General features: G+C 55.6%; 1 protein-coding gene across 5 annotated transcripts; it reads right to left on the bottom strand.

Moving 5' to 3' along the window:
- Nucleotides 1-6,258: 6,258 nt before the first annotated feature.
- Nucleotides 6,259-19,829, bottom strand: ARFIP2 (ARF interacting protein 2). 5 transcript variants are annotated; one of them, XM_084842216.1, is made up of 9 exons: nt 19,748-19,829; nt 16,483-18,344; nt 16,006-16,117; nt 15,484-15,579; nt 15,178-15,296; nt 13,788-14,009; nt 12,655-12,812; nt 12,371-12,545; nt 6,259-12,211 (listed from the first exon to the last, which is right to left on the bottom strand). In XM_084842216.1, the coding sequence occupies exons 2-9, from the start codon at nt 16,579-16,581 to the stop codon at nt 12,056-12,058; spliced, it is 1,137 nt and encodes a 378-aa protein (XP_084698342.1). In that variant the 5' UTR covers nt 16,582-18,344; nt 19,748-19,829; the 3' UTR covers nt 6,259-12,055. The 5 variants fall into 5 exon arrangements, with proteins under 5 accessions (XP_084698342.1, XP_084698345.1, XP_084698341.1 ...); XM_084842219.1 differs by lacking the exon at nt 15,484-15,579 and having other exon boundaries at nt 16,483-16,590; nt 17,355-18,344; XM_084842215.1 differs by having other exon boundaries at nt 16,483-16,590.
- Between the last annotated feature and the right edge of the window lies 1 nt (nt 19,830).

The following is a 19,830-nucleotide window of genomic DNA, read 5'->3' as shown; positions in this document are numbered from 1 at the left end:
CCCCGACGGGGCCGGCCACAGAGGGCGAGGGGCAGGAAAGCTCTAGGGGGCTCGCAGCCCCGCCCGCCGCGCGGCGGCCACTAGCTCGGGCGGGGGGCCTGGAACGCCACGGCCAAGGAAGGGGGCGGAACAAGCGGCGCCCGTGGAGCGGACCGAGCGGCTTTCCTGCCTTGTCCGGTCGCTTTGCACCGGGAGGGGTCCCACGCAGCCCGGGGCGAGGGATCCCGTCTTCCTCGCCCCGCGGGCGGCGGAGATTTTGCGCAGCTCGTCCTCCGGGCGGCGCACAAGCCGGAGGCTGCGAGCGGGGCGCCGCCCGCCCGTCCCGTCCTCCCGCGGGAGCCGCTCGGTTCGAGCAGCGCAGCTCGGGCGGCCTCTGCGCGCCCCGCAGCGCCTCCCCGCTCTCGACGGCGGCCCCTGCTCGCGCCGGCAGCGCGGCTCCGGCGACCTCCTCCTCTGGAGACGCCGACGCCGCGCGGGACGGGCGCTTTTATCCCGGGGGGGGGCCGGCGCCGCCCCCAGAGCCGGGGGCGTGGCCAGCGCGCCGCCGCTTTGCAGGGCCGCCGAGCGCCCGCCCTCCCCGCCGCGGCGGCCCGAGGCCTTCTGCTGCCGGGCGCGGGGCAGCCGGTGTCCGCCCACGGCCCGCCGCCGGGAAGACCGGCCAGGCGGCCTCCACGGGCAGCGGAAAGGGACGGCGGCAGCGCGCGCGCCTCGTCCGCCCCCTTTCGTGGCACCCCGAAGTCGGGGGCCTGCCGGCAGGAGCGGGACGCCACGCTCCTGGCAGGGGAAGCGGCTCCGCAGCCCTGCGAACGGACTCTGCGCGCCGTCCTACACCACCCCAAATCCCGCATTTAAAACGGGGCTTTCTGCTTCCGTTTTAAACGCAGGATCACCACTGCCTCCCTGTACGCCGCCCCATCAGAGCCCTCCATTATCTTTCATTGATCTCACTCCTCTTCTTGCCGCTTTTCCTCTTTTCAGGGAGGAAACTGAAGTGGAACACAAGGGGGTAATTTGGTAGCTCATTATCTGCGACCTGTTTAAAAGCGAATCAAGGGGCATTTAGTGCAGGAGGGTCACAGCACCACGTAAAGAGCCCACAAACTTCTGCGAAGGAGCATCTGTAGGATGAAGCCCTGAAAGACAAAATCACGGCGCGGGGGGATCTAGGAAACTGCCTGGCTCTATTTGCACCAAGGCCCCTCCCTCTGGCCATCCTGGGCAGCAACTGAAATGCACAGTTAAGAAACCAAATGCACAGTTTGGTTAAGAGAGACTGAAAGAACTGGGCATGTTTAGCCAATGGAACCAATTCCCTAGGGAGGTGGTGGGCTCTCCCACACTGGAGGCATTCAAGATGAGGCTGGACAGCCATCTGTCAGGGATGCTCTGACTTGGATTCCTGCATTGAGCAGGGGGTTGGACTCGATGGCCTTGTAGGCCCCTTCCAGCCCTACTATTCTATGATTCCATTGTTGTATTGCTCTAACGGTCAGGAAGTTTTTCCTGATGTTTAGCCGGAATCTGCCTTCCTGTAACTTGAGCCCATGATTCCGTGTCCTGCACTCTGGGATGATCAAGAAGAGATCCTGGCCTTCTTATCTGTGGCAACCTTTCAAGGACTTGAAGAGTGCTATCACATCTCCCCTCAGTCTTCTCTTCTCAAGGCTAAAGATGCCCAGTTCTTTCAGTCTCTCATCATATGGCTTTGCTTCCTGTCCTCTGATCATCTTTGTTGCCCTCCTCTGAACCCTCTCCAGTTTGTCTGCATCCTTATTAAAATGTGGTGCCCAGAACTGGACACAATAGGTTGTTGAGCCACGTATCCCCCATCTTGTAACTGTGCATTTGGTTTCTTTTTCCTAGGTGCAGAACTTGGCATTTCTCCCTGTTCAATGTCATTCTGATGTTTTCTGCCCAGCGCTCCAGTCTATCCAGATCACTTTGAATTTTGTTTCTGTCTTCCAAAGTATTAGCTATCCCTCCCAATTTTGTGTCATCTGCAAATTTGAACAGCATTCCCTGCACCTCCTCCTCCAAGTCATTCATAAAAATGTGGAAGAGCACTGGGCCCAGGACTGAGCCCTGCGGTACCCCACTCGTTACCTCTCCCCAGCTTGAGAAGGTCCCATTGATAAGCACTCTTTGAGTCCGATTCTGTAGCCAACTGTGGATCCACCGAATCATTGTTTCATCTCGCCCACTTTGAGCTAGTTTGCTCATCAGGATATCATGGGGCACTTTGTCGAAAGCTTTGCTGAAGTCAAGGTATATGATGTCCACAGCATTCCCATGGTCCACAAGGGAGGTGACTTGATCCAAAAATGAGATCAGATTTGTCTGGCAGGACTTGTTTTTGACAAATCCATGTTGGCTTCGAGTAATCACGGCATTGTTGTCGAGGTGCTTCCAGATGGATTGCTTTATGATCTGCTCCAGAATTTTCCCAGGGATTGATGTCAGACTGACTGGTCTGTAGTTCCCAGGTTCCTCCTTTTTGCCCTTTTTGAAGATAGGGACAACGTTAGCCCTCCTCCAGTCATCTGGCACTTCCCCTGTCCTCCATGATTTCTCAGAGAGAATAGACAGCAGCTTTGAGAGTTCTTCTGCCAGTTCCTTTATGACTCTAGGATGCAGCTCATCTGGCCCTGGGGATTTGAACTCATTCAAAGTAATGAGGTGTTCCTTGACCATATGCCTGTTGATCTCAAGCTGCAATGCTGCCCCTTCAGCCTGTACTTCGCCTTTGCCAGGGGGGTCATAGACCCTTTTTTGGGAGAAGACTGAGCCAAAGTAGGAATTGAGCACCTCTGCCTTTTCTTTGTCATCTGTTATCATTTTGCCATCCTTATTTAATAGCTGAACAACCATTTCTTTCCTCTGCCTTTTACTATGCACGTAGCTGAAGAAAGCTACACCAGTCAGTCTGACATCAATCCCAGGGAAAATTCTGGAGCAGATGATAAAGCAATCAGTCTGGAAGCACCTTGAAAACAATGCCGTGATTACTCAAAGCCAACATGGATTTGTCAACAACAAGTCCTGCCAGACAAATCTGATCTCATTTTTTGATCAAGTAACCTGCCTTGTGGACCGTGGGAATGCTGTAGACATCATATACCTCGACTTCAGCAGAAGTTTCGACAAAGTGCCCCATGACATCCTGATGAGCAAACTAGCTCAAAGTGGGCTAGATGAAACAATGGGACCTTCTCCAACTGGGGAGAGGTAACGAGTGGGGTACCACAGGGCTCAGTCCTGGGCCCGGTGCTCTTCAACATTTTTATGAATGACTTGGAGGAGGAAGTGCAGGGAATGCTGATCAAATTTGCAGATGACACAAAATTGGGAGGGATAGCTAATACTTTGGAAGACAGAAACAAAATTCAAAGTGATCTGGATAGATTGGAGCACTGGGCAGAAAACAACATCAATGACATTTAATGGGGATAAATGCCAAGTTCTGCACCTAGGAAAAAGAAACCAAATGCACAGTTACAAGATGGGAGATACGTGGCTCAACAACACTACAAGCGAGAAGGATCTTGGAATTGTTGTCGATCACAAGCTGAATATTTACCAACAATGTGATGTGGCTGCAAAAAAGGCCAATGCTGTTTTGGGCTGCATTCATAGAAGCATAGCTTCCAAATCCCGGGAAGTACTCGTTCCCCTCTAGTCAGCACTGGTTAGGTCTCATCTGGAGTACTGTGTCCAGTTCTGGGCACCACACTTTAAGAAGGATGCAGACAAACTGGAGAGGGTTCAGAGGAGGGCAACAAAGATGATCAGAGGACTGGAAACAAATCCCTATCAAGAGAGACTGAAAGAACTGGGCATGTTTAGCCTTGAGAAGAGAAGACTGAGGGGAGATACGATAGCACTCTTCAAGTACTTGAAAGGTTGTCACAGAGAAGAAGGCCAGGATCTCTTCTTGATCATCCCAGAGTGCAGGACACGGAATCATGGGCTCAAGTTACAGGAGGCCAGATTCCAGCTGAACATCAGGAAAAACTTCCTGTTAGAGCAACGCGACAATGGAACCAATTCCTTAGGGAGGTGGTGCGCTCTCCCACACTGGAGGCCTTCAAGACGAGGCTGGACAGCCATCTGTCAGGGATGCTCTGACTTGGATTCCTGCACTGAGCAGAGGGTTGGACTCGATGGCCTTGTAGGCCCCTTCCAGCCCTACTATTCTGATTCTATGAACTGCAAATGCCCCAAGGTGAAGGGGGCAACGAGGGGGCACTGCCGGCTCTTCTCCACCCAGAAGCTTCGGCTCCCTCAGTGTCTGGCAGTACAGGTAGCCTCAGCTTGCTGCTGCACAGAGGTGCTTCACCGAAATGCCTGGTGGCCACCAGGAAAGCACAGTGCTGACACGGTGGACACTTCTGGGGCCGGGTATGACCGACGGAGACTGAGCACATGTGGGGGAAGGCTGAGGCCACCCTCCCCGTCTCTGCCTGGGGTTTGGGGCGTCTTGCACATTACCAGTGACCAGCTGAGCAGAGCAGAGGAAGCTGATCCAGCAGCTATGCAAGCAGGCAAGCCCCCAGAGAGCGAGCAAACAGGAGTTCAGCAGGGGAGGTCAAGCAGGAGGCCCCTAACAATTTTTTTTTAAAAAAAATTTCTTGTAACACACACCAGTGAGACACTTTCATACCAGTAGGACTCTGTTGTTACCCTCCAGTGAATAGAGGACAAAGCACAGGCTATCCCAGGACAATCAGACAGCCAGAAACATAAAGGGAATAGAGGCTATGGAAGGAAAAGACTCTCCAGTGGTGGTGACCTGCAAGGTTTTTGCCATGTTTGTTTTCTTGCCTGGATCAACATGGCTAGACGTGCAACAAGTGCAAGTTGATCACACTGCTGGAAGAAAAAGGACTGGAGCGGCGAGTGTCGACCCTCCGGGGAATAAGAGAACACAAAGAGTTCTCGGACAGAGTGGGGGAACTACAGCAGCAAAGGGGAGACCAGAAGCTTGAAGAGTAACAGCAAGATGAGGCAGAAGTGGGAAATGCTGAAGAGAAGAAAAATGGAGTAGAAGATACTCCTGGGAAAAGGGTGACAGGAGCAGAAGAACTAGAAGCCATTCTACACCAGTGGAAGCACTGGAACTATGGAACCGTTTCCAGGTACTTGAGGATGAGACTGGAAAACAGCCTGCAGAGGAAGAATTACAGGGGAACCTGCATGAGAGCAAGCAAGAGGCTGAAGGTCAGTCAAGCAGAGGCGATGAAACCCAAGCCTACAAGAAGAAGAGAAGAGTGGTAGTCGTAGTGAGACTCCTTGCTGCGTGGGATCGAAACCCAAGTATGTTGCAAAGACCCGTGGACTCGCCCGGTATGCTGTCTCCCGGGAGGACAGATTAGAGACGTGACTGAAGTGTTACCTGCACTCATAAAGCCCACTGACAAGTATCCCTTTCTTCTCATCCATGTGGGAACAAATGATACCGCCAAGCGGAGCTACGAAGAGATCACATCAGACTTTGAAGCTTTGGGAAGGAAACTTGAGAACTTTAGGGCTTGAAAGAACTTTGGGGCTTGAAACTTTAGGATAGTTTTCTCATCCATCCTTCCAGTAGTTAGAAGAGGGATAGAAGGGGAAAGACAAATGCTCCAGGTGAATGACTACAAAGGTGGTGCTGGCGAGAGAGATTTGAATTCTGGGACCACGGACTACACTTCCTGGAAGATGGGCTGTTGGCAAGGGACGGGTTGCACCTCACAAAGTCTAGGAAGGATGTGTTTGGCCACAGCATGAAGAACTTAAATCAGGAGGGCTTTAAACTGAATCCTACAGGGAAGGGAGATGTAAAATTGGGGGTAACAATGGACAAAAGCTCATGCACCACAAAAGAGAGAACAGCTGCAATAGCGCCCAATAACAAGTCTTCAGAAACATGTAGGAAGAAAGCCAGACTATAAAACACATGGTCTTCTATGTCTATATACTAATGCCCAGAGTATGGGAAACAAAACAGAACAAACCTGAGCTCTTAATAGGGAAAGGAATGACTTGATAGGTGTCACTGAAACTTGGTGGGATGACTCCCATGACTGGAATACAGCAATTGAAGGATATAACTTGTTCAAAAAGAACAGAAAGACCAGAAGGAGAGGTGGAGTTGCACTGTATGTTAACAATACGTACAGTCAGGGTCAGAAATATTGGAACAGGGATAACTGTTTTGGCAGTTGGCCTCTGTACACCACCACATTGGAGTTGAAAGGAAACGCACCCAGATGGGAGCGAAGTCATGACTTTCACCCCTTCAAGGGGTGTGACAAAAGTGGGGCACTAACCATTCAGGAAGTACAACCAGTGGCATACACCACCCCCTCCCGTTGGTGGCTCATAAGTAATGGAACAAACCAACATTATTTCAAACATAAGGATCTCCTTTAATACCTGGATGAAAATCCTTTGCAGTCAATGACTGCCTGAAGTCTGGAACCCATGGACATGACCAAATGCTGAGTTTCCTCCCTCGAGATGCTTTGCCAGGCCTTACTGCAGCTGCCTTCAGCTGCTGCTTGTTTGTGGGTCTTTCTGCCTTTAGTCTTGTCTTCAATAAGTGAAAAGCGTGCTCTATTGGGCTGAGATCAGATGACTGACTTGGCCATTGAAGAACATCCCACTACTTTGCCTTGAGAAACTCTTGGGTAGCCTTTGCTGTATGATTGGGTCATTATCCATCTGCAATATGAAGCGGCATCCTATCAGTTTGGCAGCATTCAGCTGAATCTGAGCAGAAAGTACAGCCCTATACACTTCAGAATCCATCCTGCTGCTTTTCTCAGCAGTCAGGCTATCAATAAACACCAGTGACCCGGTTCCATTGGCAGCCATACATGCCCATGCCATAACACTGCCTCCACCATGTTTGACAGATGATGTGGTATGCTTTGGATCATGAGCTGTTCTTTTCCTTCTCCATACTTTTCTCTTCCCATCATTCTGGTACAAGTTACTCTTGGTTTCATCAGTCCACAGAATCTTATTCCAGAACTGGGCAGGCTTTTTTAGGTGTTTGCTGGCAAAGGCTAATCTGGCCTGTCTGTTCTTGAGCGTTACCAGTGGTTTGCACCTTGTTGTGAAGCCTCTGTATTTACATTCATGAAGCCGTCTCTTGACTGTAGATGTTGACAATGACATGCCTACCTCCGCAAGAGCGTTCTTGACCTGGCTAGATGTTGTGAAAGGGTTCTTCACCATGAGCAGATCTTCCAGGCCTTTTGCCGTTGTTGTGCTTGCCAGTTAATTCCTTCTTTTCCAGGATGTTCCAAACTTGTTGGCCACTCCCACTGTTTTTGCGATCTCCCTGATGGGTATATGTTGTTTCCTCAGCCTAATGATGGCCTCCTTCACTCGCATGGACACCTCTTTGGGCCTCATGTTGGGAGTTCCAGTGAACAGCTACCAAACGCAAATGTAACACTCAGAACCACCTCCAGGCCTTTTACCTGCTTGATTGCGCCCAGGAAACAGGCCACACCTGGCCATGCAGCTGCTTGTCAGCCATTCGCTCCATTACGTATGAGCCACCGATGATGGGGGTGTGTGTATGCCACTGGCTGTCCTTCCTGAATGGTTAGTGCCCCACCTTTGCCAAACCCCTTGAATTACAGCTGAAAGTTGTGACTTCGCTCCCATCTGGGTGTGTTTCCTTTCAACTTCAATGTGGTGGTGTACAGAGGCCAACTGCCAAAACAGTTATCCTTGTTCCAATATTTCTGGCCCTGACTATATCTCTGCACAGAAATACAGGAGGATGAGCATGGTAGCCCTGTCAAGAGCATCTGGGTTAAAATAAATGGAGGAAAGAATAAAAGGAACATGGTGGTTGGAGTCTACTACCGGCCACCCAATCAAGGAGAAGACAAGGATGAAACTTTTGAAAAGCAAATAGCCAATGTTTCAGGAAGCATGATGTAGTAGTAATGGGGGACTTCAATTTCCCTGATATTTGTTGGGAGGCAAATTCTGCAAAACATGGCCCTCCAGGAAATTCCTGACTTGTGTTGCTGATAACTTCCTCCTACAGAAACTGGAGGAAGGAACTAGAGGATCGGCTATCCTTGACTTGATCCTAACCAACAGAGACGACTTAGTGGATAAAGTAGCAGTTATGACTTGACTTCTTGGTTCTAAAGCCAGATTCCGGCTGAACATCAGGAAAAACTTCCTGACTGTAAGAGCAATACGACAATGGAACCAATTACCTGGGGAGGTGGTGGGCTCTCCCACACGGGAGGCCTTCAAGACGAGGCTGGACAGCCATTTGTCAGGGATGCTCTGACTTGGATTCCTGCATTGAGCAGGGGGTTGGACTCGATGGCCTTGTAGGCCCCTTCCAACCCTACTATTCTATGATTCTGTGATTCTAAAGGAAGCAAAAACCAAGTGCAGCCAAACGCATACTCTGGATTTTAGGAATACCAATTTTAACAAACTCAGAACAATGATCAGTAAGGTCCCATGGCAAGCGACTCTATAATGAGAAAAGGAGTCCAAGATGGGTGGGAGTTTTTAAAACAGGAAATTCTAAAGGCACAATGACAAACAATTCCAACAAGAAGAAAAGGTGGAAGACAACAGAAGAAGCCAATATGACTTCACAAAAAGCTTAGAGAAGACCTGAAAACAAAAAAGGACCCATATAGGAAGTGGAAGGAAGGCCAAGTAACAAAGGAAGAGTACAGGCAGGTAGCACAGAATTGCAGGCATGGCGTCTGGAAGGCTAAAGCTGAGAACGAGCTGAGGTTAGGGAGCGAGGCTAAAAGCCACAAGAAAGCTTTCTTCAGATACGTGCATAGTAAAAGACAAGAGGAAAGAAATTGTGGTTCAACTATTAAATAAGGATGGCAAAATGGTAACAGATGACAAAGAAAAGACAGAAGTGCTCAATTCCTAATTTGGCTCAGTCTTCTCCTGAAAGAGGGTCTATGACCCCCCTGGCAAAGGTGAAGTACAGGCTGAAGGGGCAGGACTGCAGCTTGAGATCGATAGGCATATGGTCAAGGAACACCTAATGACTTTGAATGAGTTCAAATCTCCAGGGCCAGATGAGCTGCATCCTAGAGGAATAAAGGAACTGGCAGAAGAACTCTCAGAACCACTGTCTATTCTCTTAGAGAAATCATGGAAGATGGGGGAAGTGCCAGATGACTGGAGGAGGGCTAATGTTGTCTCCATCTTCAAAAAGGGCAAAAAGGGGGAACCTGGGAACTACAGACCAGTCAGTCTGACATAAATCCCTGGGAGAATTCTGGGGCAGATTATAAACAATTTTAAGAAGGATGCAGACAAACTGGAGAGGGTTCAGAGAAGGGCAACAAAGATGATCAGGGGACTGGAAACAAAGCCCTATGAGGAGAGACTGAAAGAACTGGGCATGTTTAGCCTTGAGAAGACTGAGGGGAGACATGATAGCACTCTCCAAGGACTTGAAAGGTTGTCCCAGAGAGGAAGGCCAGGATCTCTTCTCGATCATCCCAGAGTGCAGGACACGGAATAATGGGCTCAAGTGACAGGAAGCCAGATTCCGGCCGAACATCAGGAGAAAATTCCTGACTGTTAGAGCAATACGACAATGGAACCCATTCCCTAGGGGGCTGGTTGGCTCTCCCACACTGGTGGCGTTCAAGACGAGGCTGGACAGCCATCTGTCACGGATGCTCTGACTTGGATTCCTGCACTGAGCAGGGGGTTGGACTCGATGGTCTTGTAGGCCCTTTCCAACCCCCCTAGTCTATGAGTCTATGACTTCACTCCCTGACCCTTTCCCAGTGGAGCAGCACCCCAGCGCAGCAGCACCTCTGCTCCCTGGCCTCCCCCGGCCCCTCGGCAAGCGCAGCCATCTCATCTGAATAGGCTTCAGTGCCTCACTTGAGCCTGCGAGCAGAGAAGCAGAACAGGCTGTAGAGGAGCTCAGGCGCGTGTGCATGCGGCAAGCACTTGCTCTGCAGACCTGGGCTCCGGAAGGCGGCGGGTTGTGGGTCTTCCCATAAAGGGCAAGACTGCAACCGAAGGGGGCCAGCCCACCGCATCTCACCTCCAGCGCCTGTGCTCAGTCCTCACCCCGGGTGCTGCAATGAGGAGCGGAAGAGGACTTTGGGCTCCTGGGAAATAGGGTCACGGCGTCGCTGGGGGTGTGTGGATTGGACACCTCACAGGCCTGAGGCTTCGTTGGCGCACTCCCCCACCCCGCGCAGCTGTAGGAGTCTTTGCTGTGGGAGCCTCTCCTCTCATGGAGCTCTTGGAACCACTCCCGAGCCTGCACACTAGTGCAGCTACTCATACACAGGCTGCCCAGGATACGGTGGGGGAAAGGGAAAAGCGGTCAATCTGGAATGGAGCAGTGGCTGCCGTCCCCCCCACCCCTTTGCCATGGCAATGCAGCACTCTGGAGCTGTTCAGGGTGAAGGAGGGATCCCAGATAACAGCTTTTCTTCAGGCTTAGGAGCAGAATTCTGCATTTTATTTCTAGGCAACCCTTTTGATTGTCTCCAGCGTTACTATATCCTGGCTCACACCATCATTTTTCTTAGTAAAAGTCATGCTCGTTTTATTGAAATGGAACTGAATGTGCCGCGTGGGATTTAGGCACGGGGCGGGGAGGACAGCGTGCGACCACAGCTGAGCTGGAGCGCCATAAAATGGAGAGTGCCGAGAAAGCAGGGACGGGGCTCCCCAGGGCATCTGGGCTTGGCGGGAGGAGCCGCTGCTCCTGCCGCTGCGCTTTGGGAAAAGGCGCCTCCAAAGGCCTGGGCGCGCTGAGTCCCTGTACACCTGCACCTCCAGGTCCCTCCAAGCCGCAGCATGCCTCTGGCCATCGTAGGCAGCCCCTCCAGCACTCCCCGCAGGCTGCTGTTGAGAGAGACAAGGGGGGAGCAGGGCACCCCATCCAGCACTGGCTAGCCCCCCCGCCCGCTGAGGCTCCGGCGCACAGCCGGGGCCGCCCTCCATCCCCCATTGCTCACAGAGCCTCGCTTGTGGGCCTCCCTCCCTCCCGCGCCGGGGAGAGGTGGCCAAAGGACAGCCCAGCCTGGGCTTCTGGAGAAGGCACCATCCCTCGCTGCCCTGCAGGTGTCGGCAACAAGAGCCAATGGCCCGGGAGCCTTGCCTGGGCAGCTGCAGCAGGACCAAAGGAGGTGCCATGTCGTACCGTTTATTCTGGAATCTTTACAGACCGGGGAGGGAGGCGTGCCGGTCAGGCCCAGGTGCCTTTGCCACACACAGCCCCCGCCCCACTCAGGAGCACCACACAGGGCACTGGCCATGACACAGACATACAGACGCAGGCGCACCCATCCTCAAGGACTGGAGCCAGGCTGCGGCTTGGTCCCGGGCAGACGTCGCTCTGGGGGCTGGCCCCCGCTTGGGTGCGCCATCCCATCCATTTCTACCCACCCCTAGCAGCACATCAAGGCCAGCCCCCTTCCTCGGACATCTAGGGCAGGACTGCGGAGAGGGCAGAGCAGCCTTGCACAGGGCCCCTTGGTGAGTCATGCACCAGGGCAGGACAGTCCGCTGGGCGGGGGGAGGCCCCCGCCCCAGTCTGGCCAGGGCCAGGGCCAGGGCCAGGGCCGGGAATGTTTAGGGTGAGGCTGCGACAGGCTCGTGGCCAGACATGAGCGCCTGAAGAAAGGAAGCAGCCAAAGCCCCTGAAATGCCAGAGGCTCTTTGACAGAGGGGCAGAACGCACCGCTGTGGCCCGCCCCCCACCCCGCCACTGGAGTGCGTGAAAGTGTGGAGGAGAGCCTCCCTGCTGGCCCCTGGCATGGGCAGCAGGAGGGCACCACCACTGCCACGGGGGGGGGAGGGGGAGGGGTCCACTGCCCCCAGCCCACCTGGAGTGGGGGAGGCTGCAGCAGAGGCTGCCTCAGGAAAAGCAGCAGGGCTGGGAGGGGAGGCGCTGTGCCCGCTGGCGAGCCCCAAGGGCCCTCTGCCCCCGCCCCTCCGGAAGGCCGGCCGGGCTCAGGAGGGAGGTGGCGCATCCCCCGCCCACCCCAGATCAGAGTCCAGGTCCGTGGAGGGGGGAGGGAGTTCACTGCTCCTCCAGCCACGAGGGCTTGTCGGCCCCGGGGCTCTTGAGCTTGATGTTGAACTGCTTCAGCGTCTGCTCCAGCTGCTGCTGGTTGCCCGCAAAGTAGGCGGAGACGGCGTTGTGGAAGAGCAGCAGCTGCTTGTGCATCACCTTCACCTGTGGAGAGGGGATCGGTCAGTGCCCTACGGGGCGCCACTGCCCAAAGGAAGGAGGGCCCGTGTGCAGGGCGGCGCCCCGTGCCTCCAGGGCCATGGAGAAAGAGCTGCTGGGCCAGGCTGGGCAGGATGGGGCAGTTGCTCCCCCCGGTCCCCTCACCTTGTTCTCCTCCAGGAACTTCAGCTTGACAGCCACATCCGCCCGCAGCTTCTCATACTTGGCACGATGGGCCTGGAAGGTGGCCTGGGCAGCATCCAAGCGGCACAGCGTGCTGGCGTCCCGGGGGCCCAGGTTCAGCTCCTCCAGGTCTGTGCGGTAGGCATCGTACTCCAGCCTGTGGCAGCGATCAGACTGGCCAGGTCAACACAGCAGCACCAGCAGCACTCTGCTCCCGCCACCCTAAGCTCAGGGCACACGCTGGACAGCGCCCCCCCCACCCCTACCTGGCTGCCTCGTACTGCTTGACGGTCATGAGCGTGTCCTCCATGGTTTTGTTGACCAGGGTGTTGATGCTGGAGACAAAGAAGTTGACGGCCCCCAGGAGGGTCTCCCCATTCTTGCACAGCAGCTTCTGGGTCTCAGCATTATACCCAAACTCCTCCTGCAGGCAGAGACAGCGGTTGGGAGCTGCTTGGGAAGAAGCCTCCCCCCCAGCTGCCTTGAGCACAAGAAACCCACCACCCCAAAACGGTGCTAACTTATTCAACGGAAAAAAAAGGCTACCCTGCCCCCCCCCCCCACTAGGGGATGCTGCAGAACGTCTCTTGCTTCTGCTGGACCTGGACCATGTGGGAACCGAAGCTCGCCCCACTGCTACTCTGCCCGCTGACATCTGGGGCGCAGGCCACACATTCTCAGCCTTATTGCTGCATACAGGAGGGACAGACAACAGTGACGCAGGAGCGGAGGCTGCTCAGACCCCAGGATGGCCTGCCGCTTCCCCATTGCCGGCGCCCAGATTCTCCTGACAGAGGTGCTGCAAGGGAACGAACCAGGGCGTCCCTCGGCACGCCAAGCAGGTGCTCTGCTGCAGCACTCTGGCCCCTCTGCACTTGCCTCCTTGCAGGTCCCAACCACCGGCCTGGTTTTCGACCTGTGACTGGGGGCAGCATGACTTCTGGCTCGGGGGAGGAGGGTCCATCTCCCCCCACCCACTCCTGGCTCTGGGGGGGGGGGAATCTGGCTACAGTGGGAGGGCAGACGGCCCCCTTCCTTCCTGAAATCCCTGGGGTGCCCCCCAACCACCCCTTCTGCATCCTGCTCACTGCCTCAGCCTCCAGAATGCTTCAGCAACGGCAGCTGCAGCCTCTGCATCCTCTGCTGCCGCTTTGTGCCCCCAGCTGCCCGGAGGCCTCCGGCTCCACAAATAATTCCTCCCTTTCTTCCCCTACCTTGCCTCAGCCTACAAGTGGCACCCAGAACACCTGCAGGGCCTCCCCTCCCTGCACCCCCTTCAAGCACCTCCTCAAAGGCCCCTTTCCCCACAACGTCTTTGGCAGGGCTCCCAGCCCCAACTGGAACAAAGCTGAAGGAGTGCACATGCAGGGTGCTAAGTGCCTTTGGCGGGGGGCCTCACCTGGAGCTCGGGGGACTTCTGGCTAAGGTCAGAGAAGGCGTCGGCAAGGGCGTGCTGTGTCTGGACGAGGCTGTAGAAGTGGCTGGTGAGGGCCCGGGCGAGGCCCAGCACCCCCTCATACTTCCGCTTGGTGTCCCGCAGCAGCTCAATCTGTGTCTCCAGCTCCAGGTCCACAGTGCGCGAGCCACGCCCAAAGCGCTCCGACAGCAACTGCTTTGTGCACTGATCAGCCGGGAGGGGGCAGAGCAAAGAGAAGGCGGGCTGAGAGAAATTGTCTTGCCGCAAACTCTCCCAGGGGAGCTCACAGCAAAAACATTCTGAACAATAAAACCATCCAAGTTAATTTAAAACAGCTGGAGAGGATAAAGCCAAATCCAGACAAGGCCTTAAAAGGTCACTGCCTGGCACTGAACAAAAAGGATCAGGCAGCATCTAGGGAAGTTCCTCGTGTGCATCTGGAAAGGGGCAGCCTTGTGAGCGTGCAGATCCCAAGTCATTAACGGCAGCCTGGTACCCTTTCCTTCCTCCATGAACTTGACTAATCCCCTTTTAAAGCCATGCAAATTAGTAGCCATCACTGCATCTTGTGGTAGCAAATTCCACAGTTTAACTCTGCGCTGTGTGAAGGACTTCCTTTCATCTCTCCTGAATCTCCCACCACTTAGCTCCATGGGATGACCCAGTTGGGTGCTGGTATTATGGAAGGAGAAAAATGTCTCCCTCTCCACTTTCTCTATACCTCTCCACTTTCTCTATATATGCATCATTTTAAACATCCCTTGTTCTACTCACCTGTCTTTTTCTAAGCTAAAAAGCCCCAAATATTGCAAGCTTTCCGCACAGGGGAGATGCTCCGGCCCCTGGATCATTCAGGTTGCCCTTTCCTGCTCCAGCTCCGCAATACCCTTTCCAAGGGGCAGTGACCAGACGGGGTGTCCAGACCGGCACTGGAGCATCGCCTCAGCTGGGCAGCTGCATCCTGAGCTTCCCGAGACGCTCTCCAAGGCAGCCCGGCAAGAGAGGCATTGTTGTCGTCTCGTCTGGACAGGATGTGGCCAAAAGCTTGCTGGACCAGGAAGGGCCACAGTGGCTGGAAAGCACTTTGCACCGTGGAAGACCCATGGTGGGCCCCAGTGACACAGCCGGACGGATCAGCACCCCCAGGTGGCGAGCCTGGCCCTTGAGGGCAGAGCGGGGCACCATGCGGGCCAAGCTGCCAGTGCGGCCCAGCACCATCCAGAGGCCCGCCCTGCCTGAGGAGGGGCACACCCCATCAGGCTGGTCGTGCAGCCCCTCCTCAGTCTTACAAGCCACCCAGCAGCCTGGGCTTGAGGGGCCCAAGGCCCCTGCTGCTCCCCGTGCCCCCCCCGCCCAGCGAAAGGGGCCTCACCTTGTATGTATTGATGCCCCATTTCTTGACGATGTCAAACTTCTCCACGGCAACTCCTCGTGTGGCTGCTTCATCGCCCACCAGGGCCGGGTTTGGGTGAGGCTGGTGCACACTGGAACCTGCAATTTGCAAGGGGTGACTCTTCACCAGGGTGCGTGTGGCGCGGCGGCAGCCCCCTCCCCCAGACAACGTTCCCAAGTTCAGAGTGTCAAGAAGCCCACTGGATGGAGATGGAAGGAAGTCCCAGTTGCCCCCTGCCACAAGCCCACATCCCCCCCACTCCCAGCTGGAGGAGCAGGGCAATACCTGAGGAAGCAGCAGCCTGGCTGGCTATCCGGCTGGCAGCCGACGGGCTGGGGGAGATGAGCAGTCTTCGGGGTGGGGGAGATGGAGCGAGAGAGCCTGAAATGGAGGGGCCCGAGGCAGGGCAGACGTGGGGCGGGCGGGGGCATGGAGGGGTGCAAGAGAACATGAAGGGAGGGGCTGATGAGCCATGATGGACATGGAGACACGAAGGCAGGATTGTGACGCGATGGTCCAAAGGAGCAGATGGGGAGACCCACGCAGGGTGCTGGGGATGGCCTGCCTGCTTCCCTTCACTGGGGGAGGGGGGGACACGATGCTAAGCCCAAGACTTGGAGAGGCCCTGGGGTGTGCACTGCCTCATCCGCTTTGGGAAGCGGAGGGAGGGGGGCTTCCAGATGGCTGCTGCCCTGCGCAGGGCATGGAACGCCCTCGGGCACGGCCAGGAGAGAGCAGGGCAGTACATACAGACAGGCCTTCACTCCGCCCTGACCACAGGCGTCCAAGGCCCTTCCAGAGGCTGACCTTTGATGGCACTGCTGGTGGGGATGATGCCCTCGGCCGTGCCCCCATAGCCCCCGGACACAATGCTGGTCTCGTTCAGGTTGGGCCCCGAGACCATCACCTGCTGAAGGTCCTGGAGAGGGAAAGAGCAAACGCCAGGAACCGCTCCCGAATCAGGCAACAGTGATTCTGCCGCCTCACGACGCTGGGCCTGGGAGAGACGGCAGCGGAGCGGGGCGCCTTCTGCACAGCCGGCTGGGGGCGGGGCAGAAGCGCGAACGCGTGGGCTGCTTTGCCCCCATGCTCCTTCAAGCAAGAGGTGGCCCCAGGAACCTGAGCTGCCAAAGGCAGGGCTGTCCCATGGCCCACCTCACCAGTCCAGTCCTCCCCCCACCCCGTTCTCCTGCAGCAAAGGCAGCTTCTGCCACCCCCGACCCGCTGCGCACAAAGGACTGAAGCGAGCCAAGGCGCCAGGGTCTCCCCAGTCCCCCCAGCTACCTGCTCCAGACCGTCGTCCTCTGCGAGGCGCCTGGAGTCCCCATTGCCATGGATGGGAATCTCCATGGTGGCCGCCTTGCTCATCAGCCTGTCGGTCATGCTCGGGGTCTACAGGACAGGAAGAGGGGCTCAGCTGCCAGGCCTGGCCTGGCCTCCATCCCGATCCAGAGGACATGCCCTGCCACCCCGCCACCCCACAGACTGCTCACGAGACCCACACCTCCCCGAATGCCGGCTCCTTCAGACACCTGGATGCTTCAGCCCCCCAAGAGCAGAGCCCGAAGGCCACGGACCCACCGTCTGGCCTGGCCAGAAGCTGTGTCACTGGATCATCTGCAGGAGGCTGAGCTGTTAACCCTGGGAGGGGGTAAGCAGGGGCCTGCAGGAAAGGGGTCCTCGCCCCACCCCTCACTATTCCAGGCCTTCTCCTCTCTCCTGCATCCTACTGAATGTAGACAAAGCGCCCCCCCCCGCCCCCATCAACGATGAGGCGGCCCCACCGAAGGCATCCTCAGGGACTGCCAGCGAGGGCAGGGAGCACAAATCAGTGGATTACCACCACACCACCCCCACAGTGGGAAAAAATGAGAATAAGAATGCAATCAACCTCTTGCAAAATATTTTATCTTTAGACATGGAACAATTAAATTATTACAGCACAAGGATGTCAATGTCTAAATCTGTTTCTTTGAGAAACAGGAGACTGTTTCGGTATCGCAGTGCTGAAGCTCCAGCACAAGGCCAGGAGAGCTCCTTCCGTGCACTACACAACGTGGACAGTTTCTAGTTCACAATAGGTCTGATCCAACACGGCTCTTCTCACACTCTTAATCTTCGCTTTACCCTTTCATATTAGCAAAACACATACATACAGGTATCTTTGGCTGCAGCAGGGGACATGCCAGGCCTGACACACAGTGGAGCCGCAATTATTGTTCAGATAAAAAAATAAAGCATGTATACTTGTTAACTTCATACATATGCCAAACAGTACTTTTTTAAAATACAGCACCTGCTAACTACCTTCTCTTCTAAAACAGCCAAGACTCCTCACTTCACCCCAACCTGTCCCAACAGCACCTGCAAAGCACCCCTCCCATGTATCGCCCAGCCCAAAGTTTTAGGAATGTTACACCTCCATTGTTCTTCAAGCATTTATTGAAAATGCAGAAGAGGCAAGAGAAGCCCAAGAACACCTTCCCCCGGAATTAAATTTACAAACTCGCTTGCCAAAATAAGGCTGAATTTCTACACTGAGAGGACTCCCCCCGCCCAGGCCACACACACACACACACACACATACACGCACAGTGCCCAGGTGAAACCAGCAGTCACAGCAACATCAGAAGCTGCCTTAAAATGAGTTACGCCCTTGGCTGATCTAGCCCAGTATTCTCCTGTTTCCCACAGCGGCTGGCCAGATGCCCACGGGATTAAGCCCATGAGCAGGACAGGTTGAGGGTATTGCCTTCTCTTGTGGCTGCTCCCTGTCCCCTTGCATTGCATGCACAGCTGCCACACAGGAGCTAGGCAGGACCTATATAGCGACGAGACACAACAGGGAAGTATTGGCTCAGCTTTCTAGGGCAAACAGGGAAGAGCCTTTCAGTTCCTGCAGCAAATGCAGAGCTGGACCAGGCCTGATGCTTCTGCCCTGTGCTGGAAACACACAGATCATTACCACTGGGGTAACTCAGACGGAAGCGGCCACTAGTTCCCACCAACGCAATCAGCCAATTTTAGAACATGGGCAGCCCCATGTCACCCCCAGATGCCTTGACACGTACATGAAGCAACCCAGGAGCTCCCCCATCACACCAGGAACACTGGACACTTCTGGCCAGGTGAGTCAGCTCGACCACCTATTGACAGAAGAACACGCCAGCAGCCACTGATGTGAAAGCAAGCACCAGACACGTAACCCTTCCAGGTGCTGAGCAAACAAGCCCCCCCGCCCCTCCAGCTCAAACCAATGCCACATGAAGAGCAGATGGGGATCATCTGTCTCTTTCCCAGGGATGTCTGCAAGGCCTGGATCCCCAACTATGCCAATGGAATGGCTCTGAAATTCAGCACATGGCTCTCGCATGGAATCGTGAAGATAAACCACCTCAGAGCCGATCTTGATCACCACTTTGCCCCTCAAAGCATGCCGTCAACACTGCAACTGCATAGGTCTGGCAAAGACTCCCTCGCCCCCCTGCCCCAAAGCCCAGCCCTCCCAGTATCTCCAACTGCAAGATGTTTCAGGGAGGCCTGGGTGCTTGGAAGCCCTTTTACTGTGGTTTGAGCTTGTTTCAACCGTTGTTTTAATGAATGCTGCACACCCTGTGATTTCATAATGAAGGAGGATATATAAATATTGCAAATAAATAATCATAGAATCTGGGAGTTGGAAGGGGCCATTTAGGCCACTGAGTCCAACCCCCTGCTCAGTGCAGGAATGCAGGTCCCAGCATCTCTGCCTGAATGCCTCCAGTGATGGACAGCCCACCGCCTCCTGGGGCAGCTGGTTCTATTGCCTAACTGCTCCGACTGGTAGGAGGTTTTTCCTGATGTTCAACCGAAATCCGCCTTCCTTCAGCTTAAACCCATTACTTCCTGTCCTACAGTCTTAGATGACAGAGAACAGGTTGCGGCCCTCTTCAGAGCCACAACCTTTAGGTACTGGAAAAGTGCTACCATATGCCCCGTCAGGCTTCTCAAGGCTAAACATCCCTGGTTCCTCCATCTTTCCGCAAAGGACTTAGTTTCTGGCGCCCTGATCATCTTTGCTGCCCGTCTCTGAACTCCTAAAGCTGGGAGGGGGCCCACCGAGGCCGCGGAGCCCAACCTCCTGCTCAGCGGAGGAGCCGGGCTTCAACCTTCCCTGACAGGTGGCTGCCCAGTCTCGGCTTGGCGGCCTCCCGCCACGGAGAGCCCCTCCAAGGCCGGCCGGCCGGGCTGGGGAGGGCGGCCCCCCCGCTCCACGTGCTGGCCCGGCCGGCCGGTTCTCCTCGCGGGAGGGCGCTCCGAACCCCTGGCCCGGAGAAGGGCCCCGCGCGGCCCGAGGAGTCCTCCGCCGCCGGGGCCGCCCCTCGGCAGCAGCGCGGCCCGGCCCGCGCCAGTGCTTCGGGGCGGGAGGCCAGCCGAGCCGAGCGTAGCCGCCGCCGCCGCGCAGCCCCCGGCCCGCCCAGCCCGAGGCGGGCAGCGCCCCTCCGCCAGGGCACCTCCGCGCCCGGACAGCCGCCCGCGCCACGTCCGCGCCGGCGCGCCCGCCACCCACCTGCTGGGGTGCGGTGCGGCCCGGCCCGGCCCCGGAGGCTCCGGGCGTCGGATGCGCGCTGGGCCCGAGACAGACCGGAAGCG

This window comes from Heloderma suspectum, chromosome 3 (genome assembly GCF_057233095.1).
Source record: "Heloderma suspectum isolate Gila_16-S chromosome 3, 16-S_ref, whole genome shotgun sequence".
Lineage (NCBI taxonomy): Eukaryota > Metazoa > Chordata > Lepidosauria > Squamata > Helodermatidae > Heloderma > Heloderma suspectum.
The sequence above is the reverse complement of the archived record's forward strand: the minus strand, read 5'-3'. Positions and strand labels throughout refer to the sequence as shown.